The sequence below is a fragment of the Canis lupus genome, chromosome 3, assembly GCF_003254725.2.
Source record: "Canis lupus dingo isolate Sandy chromosome 3, ASM325472v2, whole genome shotgun sequence".
In the NCBI taxonomy this organism is placed as follows: Eukaryota; Metazoa; Chordata; class Mammalia; order Carnivora; family Canidae; genus Canis; species Canis lupus.
Genome location: NC_064245.1, coordinates 28181954 through 28191129, shown reverse-complemented (window position 1 = coordinate 28191129; position 9176 = coordinate 28181954). Strand labels below are relative to the sequence as shown.

At 40.2% G+C, this 9176-nt stretch overlaps 1 protein-coding gene across 1 annotated transcript in view; it reads right to left on the bottom strand.

Annotated features, from left to right (window-relative positions):
- Positions 1–4688: 4688 nt before the first annotated feature.
- Positions 4689–9176, bottom strand: part of LHFPL2 (LHFPL tetraspan subfamily member 2) — a 153751-nt gene continuing 149263 nt past the window's right edge. The window contains exon 5 of the mRNA XM_025438374.3: positions 4689–8786. Coding sequence (XP_025294159.3) covers positions 8530–8786 — 257 coding nt within the window. The 3' untranslated portion in view covers positions 4689–8529. The remainder of the gene's footprint in view (positions 8787–9176) is intronic.

Genomic DNA, 9176 nt, shown 5'->3' with positions numbered 1-9176 from the left:
TTGTAGTTGGAAAAGATGCTTGATATGAATTGAATTGTTCTCTTAAATTTATTAAGAATTGTTTTTGTGACCTTAACATATGATCTATCCTGGAGAATGGTTCATGTGCACTTGAGAAGAACATGTTTGCTGCTGCTTTGGGAATGCTCTGTATATATCCAGTAAGTTCATCTGGTCTAATGTTTTGTTTAAAGCCAGTGTTTACTTAATGATTTTCTGTCTGGATGATCTATTCATTGATGTTCTACTATTATCATGTTGCATTGTATTGTTTTGTCTTTCTTTCCCTTTAGGTCTGTTAATATCTGCTTTATAAATTTAGATGCTCTTGTGTAGGGTGCGTAATTTTATTTGTAAATATTATGTCATCTTGTTGGATTGACCCACTTATCATGATATAATGCCCTTCTATGTCTTTTTTTATTGTCTTTATTTTATTTATTTATTTATTTTTATTGTCTTTATTTTAAAGTCTATTCTGTTTCATATAAGTATTACTACTTCAGTTTTCTTTTGGTTTATTTTTACATGGAAGATATTTTTATACCCTCACTTTCAATCTGTGTCTATCTTACATTGAAGTGAATCTCTTATAGACAGCATAAATTTGGGTCTTGTTTTTTTTATCTGACACTCAGCCACTCTGAAGTCTTTTGATTAAAAGATAAAAAGATTAATCTTTTTGCTTAAAAGACTTCAGACTGTTTACATTTAAAGTAATTATTGATAGTTATATACTTATTGCCATTTTATCGATTTCAGTTTATATTTTTCTAAGTCCTATTGTTATTGCTATTGTTATTTTCTGATTTTTCTGGTTTCTGTATTAATAATTTAATGTATTGTTCCTAAGTTTGGGGGCCAAATTACTGGATGAAAACATAAGGTTTTTTTTTTTTTTTTTTTTTTTTAAGTAAACTCTACCTTCACTATGGGGCTTTAACTTATAAGATCAAGAGTCATATGTTCTACTGACCGAGCTAGCCAGGTGCCCAAAACCTAAGCATCTTTTTAAAGACCTTTGATGTGCACTGCTAAATTGCTCCAGAAAATTTTATCAGTCTGGTCTGAAATAGCCTCTTTACCCACACTCTGCCAACATTGCATGTTCCTTTTCTAAAGCCTTTGCCACCAGATTTTGACAAATAATAATAAGGTTTGTTTTCTTAGATTCTGGTTTCCCATAGATGATGGGCTGAGTCAACACTAACCTGTTTATCTTTTTGGTTTTGCTAAATAGGAGTGACCATGTATACTGCATCCTCAGAGAAACCTTCCACTTTTGAAAGAACTAAGTTAAAGAGGATTAGGATGGAAAAAGAAATGGTGGCCTCCGGTAGCCAATCCACTGAGCCTCTCTCGGTAAAATTAGATTGGCTTTAGCGACAAGTTATGTTATTCTCACAATTTTTTAGAACAGTTTAAGTTTTAAGTTTAAACGACAGTCTAGTTGGACAGAACAGCCTCTTAATTTTTTTCTAGTAACTTTCAACCTTATTGATGACGTTATACCAGAGTACACTGCCTGCTTTAATATATTACTTAGTCCTCACACCAAACCTATGATGTAGCTTCTATTATTGGCCCCATTTTTATAAAACAAGTAGAAAATTACCCCAGTCATTCAGTGAATGGTGTTGAAGGGGCAGCGAGACCCACGTCCCCTGACTACTGTGTATGAAGCTGCCTCTACTCCGTGGTACTCGTTGTACCACTTCTCTCCAACTCTGTTCCCTTTCCATCTTTCCACATTCATATCCATAATTCATATCCATCCTTTAGGGACAGTGGACCCTATGAAAAAGAAATCGGTAGCCAAGAAAAAAATTACAGTGTGTATTTGAAGTCTCCACACCAACGCCTAGCTCTGCAGCGTGTGGGTAAGTTCCTACTGTACCGTTACCAAATGGTCATTGGCATTTGTGTGTGTTTGGAGAAACTTTAGTTGAAGTCAAATCCTTATTAGGTTAAGTACAAAGAAATTAGGCTTTCTAGCTAAAAAATAGCTGCTTACTCTGGATGAAAGATTATTTACAATAAAACAATAACTATCAAAATCATCATTTGTTTAACCACAGTCATAGATCCAGATGAATTTTTAGTGGCACTTTTCAGGATTGAGTGAGTTGAGACAGAGTGTCATCATATAAGGTAAGATAAACTATCAGGCTTTCTCTGAAACAAAGAAGAGAGCAGTCTTCATCCTATGGTGTGGTCTTTCTGGAGTTGTACTTAGATTTACCGGAAGACCTAACTACTCAGAGACATTGGTGTTCTCCGAGGGTCTGTATTGGCCTTTTCACCATGTACATTTTAGGTAGAAGGAAGGTTAAGTGTTTGAGAATATAGACTTGGGTGTCAAACCTGCCTTTGAAGATTAGCTTTGCCACTTCCTAGTTTTTTAACCTGGCGCAAATTATTTCAGTTTAGTTAAGTTACTACTTACTTGTAACATGAGGATCATTTTTCTCTTCATCAGGTTTTGATGAATAAATGAATGCTTCACACAGTACGTGCACATAGAAAGTACACAGTAATTAAGAACTCTTGCTGCCTGTCGTATTAATGACTTCTAAATCTCTTTGTCTTACCTGGTCTTCTCTGCACAGTATATTCCTGGCTGTACACAGGACTTCTGACAGCCTAAGTTGAACCTTTCCATCTTTATACTGTTTCTGCTCCTCTTGAATTTCTTTTTTTTTTTTTTTAATTTTTAATTTATTTATGATAGAGAGAGAGAGAGAGAGAGAGAGGCAGAGACATAGGCAGAGGGAGAAGCAGGCTCCATGCACCGGGAGCCCGACGTGGGATTTGATCCCAGGGTCTCCAGGATCACGCCCTGGGCCAAAGGCAGGCACTAAACCGCTACGCCACCCAGGGATCCCTCCTCTTGGATTTCTGATGTTGGTGATACCATCACTTTCCACCCAGTACCCAAGCTAAATACTCAGGAGTCATTCTGGACTTTTTCCTCTCCTTTTCTCCTCACCTACCCCCAATCCCCCAGCTTCTAGTCACCAAACTGTCCATTGTTTTTCCAGAGCATCTCTAATTCATCTCATGGTCTTCACCATCACCTGCTTTTATTCAGGCTTTCTTCTCTTGAGAATAGGTCATAGTGGTTTCCTCCACAGGCACTTGGTTGATTGCTTGCCTGTAGGTGTTTGATTTTTCAGGATATTTGACTATAAAAAACAGAAGAACTGCTAATCTACATGTTACTTGATTGACTTTTCCTTCCCATGTGGTTTTACTGCTTCCTCTTATTTATTTATGCTTTTATCTACATCCTGTGTACCTCAGCAAAATGAGCAGTTCGTGGCTTAAACACTTATCTTGCAGAAGTCTCCATGGTGAGGAAGGAGCTGCAAGGACAAAGATAGTAGTAGGCTAGATGGCCTCAGCCAAATGATTAAGGAGCTGATAGGGGCTCTGAAATAAAGACAATTGTTGGTTCTTGCTGCTTTGAAGAGTATGCTAAAAGTTGGCTCTGATGCCCTTATTTTTTAGTGTTTAAGAGTTGAAAAGGTAGTGAATTAATGGAAACTACTGAAATAACCTGCTTAAAATAGATGTCCAATTTTTAGATAGTTAAGACTGTTCTTAAGTGGTTTTATGTTAAGGAAAGACTTTAATGGAGCTAGGAGTAAACTGAATGCAGTGTTCAGGAAGATCAATCATGGGAAGTTGATCGAGCAGCAGAACTGTCAAGTAAAAACTAAGGATGAAATGGGAAGAGCATGTGAGGGTTTTCCAACCTCTGCCGACATGTAAAGCCAAGGTCCTTTCCCTTCTGGATTAAAGATGTAATAGCTGAAAAAGCAAGTGAAAATTTCCAATTTTGCTTGGACTACTTAGATCATATTTTCTTTTGAAATTTTTTTCTTTCGGGATTTGTACAGTTTTGTCAGCTTTTAATTTTTGTTTCTATTAGAAACCTAGCAAGTGTCAGGTATCTTTAGAACCCAAAGCATAAATACAGTTTCTGCTGTCACAGGCCCTTGAAAGAGCCATTTTTGTTTATTCTATCAGGTAAGTGCTTGTTTATGAGAAGTGTTAGTGTCCTCTTTGAATTTATAAAGTAGAATTCTGCTTCTTGGGGCACCTGGGTGGTTCAGTGGTTGAATGCCTGCCTTCGGCCCAGGGTGTGATCCTGAGGACCCGGGATCGAGTCCCACGTCGGGCTCCCTGCCTGGAGCCTGCTTCTCCCTCTGCCTGTGTCTCTGTCTCTCGTGAATAAATAAAATCTTTTTAAAAAAAGCTTCTTGATGAGGTTTTAGGATTACCTTTAGGAAAGGTGGATGTGCAACTGTTCCATAATTGGCTTTTTAGTATTTTTGTTGAAAGAGACTGTGCCCTTCAACTGATTTTTTTCCTTGTCATTATTATACCTATTTCTTTGTAAAGTCTTTTTAATACTTGTATAATATCTGAGAGTTCCCCCTTCTTCACTTATGTTGATGCTTCTCCAAGGAAGAAATATGTACTTAATCTTGAAGTTAAAGCTAACCTAAGGTAGCAAAGTATATGTTACTAATGACTGGAATAGCTAAAATACTTGTACATTTTTTCCCCTATCATTAATATTACATATAAGTTAGTGTTTAACATAAAAGTTGACTGTTAGGGGTTTATCTTGAGAAAATTATGTAATTCTCTTGAAACCAACAGACTTGAAAAAATCAGAATGAGTTTCCAAAATCTGGTTTAATTCCAATCTGGGGAGGAGAGGGCATTGTGAGAAATACATATGCACAGAAACCTAATCAATGCTAGACAAACAACGTATTAGTTTACAGTATAATAGGATAACCATAAATTTGAAGGCTCAAATTGAGTCCATTAGCAGTAAATACAGTTTTCTATTTGGCTCAAGTGGCTACTGAATATCAAGTGATGCTGAGTTCCTCCAAAGCACCTAATGACCCCGCAGCCTTGGAAGGAGTTTCACCACAGTCTCAGAAGAAATCCCAGTCATGCCTTTAACTCTCTTGGCCCTTGGGAGTCATCGCTGCCCAAATACAAATGCAGGCCAGGGATTTCTAGTGGCCACATGTTATTGCACAGAGAGGTCTGTTCTAAGCCAGACTCTTAGGCTAAGAAGGTGTGAGATCAGCCCTTAAATAGTGGTCTAGCATTAATGTGGTCTATCAAAGCATGTTAGAGAAATAGCTCCTCAGTGATTATGTACCAGCTACTCTAGTTATCAAACTAACAGAAAAGGCAATGTGGCAGCTTCACATTTCACATGAAAGACTAGCATTAACTGGGCCTGGTGCTGGCTTCATTTTCACATAAATCTAGTGATTCTTTTAATTTAGACCCAGGAATAAATGATTTCATACCAGTCTTTTCTTCACATCGGTTTGTGTAGCATTTAAATTCTTATGGGTTAATGGCTAGGCCATGAAGGCAAAAATGTTTAACTCTCCTTTGCCAAAACAGAAACAATCCCTGTTCTGACTCCTGTCCAGTTTCCAAAAAAAAAAAAACCAAAACAAAACATACATACACCTTTGTTATTGCACATCTTTCACACAGACTTGTGTATGTATAATATACATATATATATTTTAAATATGCTACACTTAAAAAAAAGACTATGGTACTTTACATGTTTAACAAAGATCATTACACCACAGATGTTTGAAAACTATACAAAAACCCTTATACAACTAATGTAACATTGTTGAATTAGCACACAGGTTTAAAAACTTCCACAGAATCCAAGCAAGTATTGATGCCTTCTTGGAGTTCATTGAGAAGCCCAGCCCATCACAAAATTTTAAGCACAAATGCAGGCAATAATAAATAAGACTTTTCTGGTAGTAGTAATGGTCCAGGTATATTATGTATTAGATTTTCGGACTGAGGTGATTAGGTGATTGATATTAGGAAAATGTGGGTCAACAATCAGTCCAATTGTTTGACATATTTCTAATACATTCCTCGTATTCAGTGGCTTTTAAACAGCTGTACAGTTTTGGTGTAGACTAGCAGGATTTTAAGGTTTCATCTTTCCCAATCAAAGCCTGGCTAATGGGCTAAAGGTTTAAAAGGCCCACATTACTTATTCTGTCTCTGCTAGAGAAATTCCATCTCCGCTCTGCTTATTCAGTCAGTGCTTAAGTAGTTTTTAGTGGTTTGGGGTTATGTGTGTGTGCATGTGCTTTGTCTTCTGTAGCATTCAGACTAATGGAATAAAAACACTGTCAAGTGAACTCTGGCAAGAGAAGTGACATTTTCACTTGTGACTACTGTTTATCAGGGTGTTCTAGAGATAAGCCATCACCTTAGCCAATGAGCAGTCAGGTAGTTAAGTTGATGGACATGCTCACAAGATCCTCAGGGCTTGGGACTTTAACTTGTCTGTAAAATGGGGAGTTAGAGAACCAATTTCCTAACACTTATTTTATACTCCATTTTGTACAGAAAAAAAACAGTGAATCTGGGGATGAATGGAATCCCCCCCTCCCGACCCCCTGCTTTTTTTGAATGAAAATTACTGCCAAAGTTTAAAAAGCAGTTACTGTGGGCATTGGGACTTTGTTAGAGCATAAAAATAGCGACAGGAGCCCTGTCCATCAGCTACCATAACCTATTCCTGTGTGGTGTTAGAGATAGGATTGATGTTTCCCGAGCCCCTATAGTAGGCTGCTGTGGGGATACCTATTTACCCCTTCTCTGCTCCCAAAAAAAGTTGTAGGACTTACATCTTGCTTATTCTGACTTTGGTCTAAGAATGGTGAAGTGATTGAGGCCTGGTTCTGCACCACCACCCCTCTTGCCCTTGGCTCTTAATCTGTGTGATAAAATGGTTTGTGGTACAGGCCAAGGAAATAAACCTTGACTTGTTCCATTCCATCTACATATAAAGCAATTATTTGTTTTGCACCAAGGCATAGTTTTAGATTCAGCCTGAAGGTGATTCATGTGGGGCAGTGTCGTAAAATCTGAATCAGGTGTCTCTGCCTAATGGCACTTAGCATACGATATCTCAGCCAAAGAAGGTGCAAAGTAATTACTTTGTTAAGCTTTCAAAACAAGGCAAGCCCTCAAGTGAACAGATTTATAAACCCAAATAGACCTATACTTTTAATTCTTCAGTAAATCTCTTAGGTCCACTCCATTTGCTTAAACTGTGAAGGAGAGTTGGTGTCGTTGCGCAGGTCTGAAGCTTGGGGTAATACCCAGCTGGGCTCTTGCCACCGAGATCGTTCCAAAGTAAATGTGAGGTGGTGGCTAGTACCATTTTTTGGAATCCTTTTTTTTTTTTTGGCAATTTATAGAAACTAGATTATAAGCTCCTGAATCCTAACAGTGGTGTTCCACTCTTTTTGTAAACAGGCATAGACCAGTGCTATGAGCTCGGTCTAGCTCTCATTTTTGCATTAAATTTCTAGTCTGCTTTTCTGGGCATGGAGGCCAGTTGCAACTCACCCGCTGCAGTAATTTTAATGTTCTTTCCGTCTGCTTTCAGGAACAATACTAGTAACTGGGGAAACTTAACTCCCATGACTAGCTCCCTTTTTTCTGTTGCTGCTGGGGTTGGGAGATACAGCTGACTACCACATGGTTACCAAACAGCAGGCAAGGATCTCCCCACAAGTGCTGAGATTCTGGCAAGTTCTCCCACTGAACATCTGAACGAGCCACCCGTGGCTTGGAGACCTCCGTTCCTGGAACGAGGAAACAGGGCGAGGTTTCCTTTGGCAGCTGAAGCTCGATCCTAACCCCAGGAGAGAAAAACCGGGGATCTCCATTGGAAGAGGAGACTGAGCCGGTACTGGTGCGGGCCTGACTGCTAGACAGTGGAATGGAAGTCTTCACTAGCAGGATTTTCTTTTATTCTCCTGATCATAGAGGTCCTTATTCTTTCCTTACTTGGGTTTCTAAAATCTTGGAGGGACAATTCAACCGATCCAACCCTACCCTGGAATTCAGCCTAGGATAAGTCGCACAACAGGATTCCACACTGATCTGGTGGGCTAAGCAAGAGGCGGTGTCCTATTACAGCCTCGAGCACATATCCTACCCCCAGGAAGTATGCAGTTTTCATTTTAGCCTCTGAGACAACCTGGAAGCACTAACAGGAGATGAAAACACCAACCCCGAAACATCATTCTGAGGCAGTGATGCCTACTGGCACGCAGCCTTACGGCAGAGACACATCTCAAAACAGCCTGCAAGTCAAGCTCACAGTTTCCTGCTTGGAGAGGAACGGCTGCCTTAATGGTTTAGATCATTATCCTTCATGGTCCCTGGGAGAAGATGGGGTCAGACTTGTCAACTACGTGTCAGGGTGCATGCAGTAGTTTCGCATTCCATCTCTGACAGCTGGCACTGTGGCCCGGGTGCAGTCACTCGGCTGGACATGGCCGCTCATTGGTCCTGTGAAGGCCTGGGGCTGTGGAATGTAGGCTTTGGTAGATAAAGGCCAGTTCTTCACTTGACTCACTCGAAGAAACCAGAGGGGTGCTCTTTCAGAAGGTTACACAGGATGAAAATGGCATTTGTGTCTCTTCTGAACTAAAGGAGGCAGATAAGGTTTTTCCCCTCTTCGATTTCTTCCTGTACTTTGTCACTGGAGGTGGCAATTTCTGCTTGTGCAGAGAAGACTGCACAGATGAAGGTGAGTACTGTGCCTCCGATGGCGGTGTAGAAGGCCCAGCCCAAGGAGCAGTCTCCGGGTTTGTAGGCCGATGCGTAGGGCCCACAGTAGCCTACGGCCTTCTGGCAGCCCCAGCCAGCAGGGTAGAGTATCAAACCCAGGATGAGGAACAAGCCTGCAGGGCAGAAGAGAAACAGGTGAAACCCCTGGCTTCCAGTGGAAGGTGAGCAACTCTCCAGCGAGGCTGCAGCTGTCACCCGGTGGCCTGCCCAGGGCCGCAGCACCCATTCCACAGAGGCAGGTCTCAGGGACTGGCTTCATGCAGCTCATCTGACCTCATCGAGGAACGCCACCGCTTTCTTAGAAACCTCTGTAGCCTCTTTTGTGTATGTTAGAATGTGGACCCATTAATAATTTACCTCCTAGAAAAGCAAATTAAACTGTTTCTTCCCACAAAACTCTTGATAGTCAGCATTTTCCTTTCAGTCTAAGGCAGAGGCTGGCAAACGGTGGCCCCCACAAGTGAAATGTGGACCCGCTTCTCTAAATATTTATTAGAAAAAAA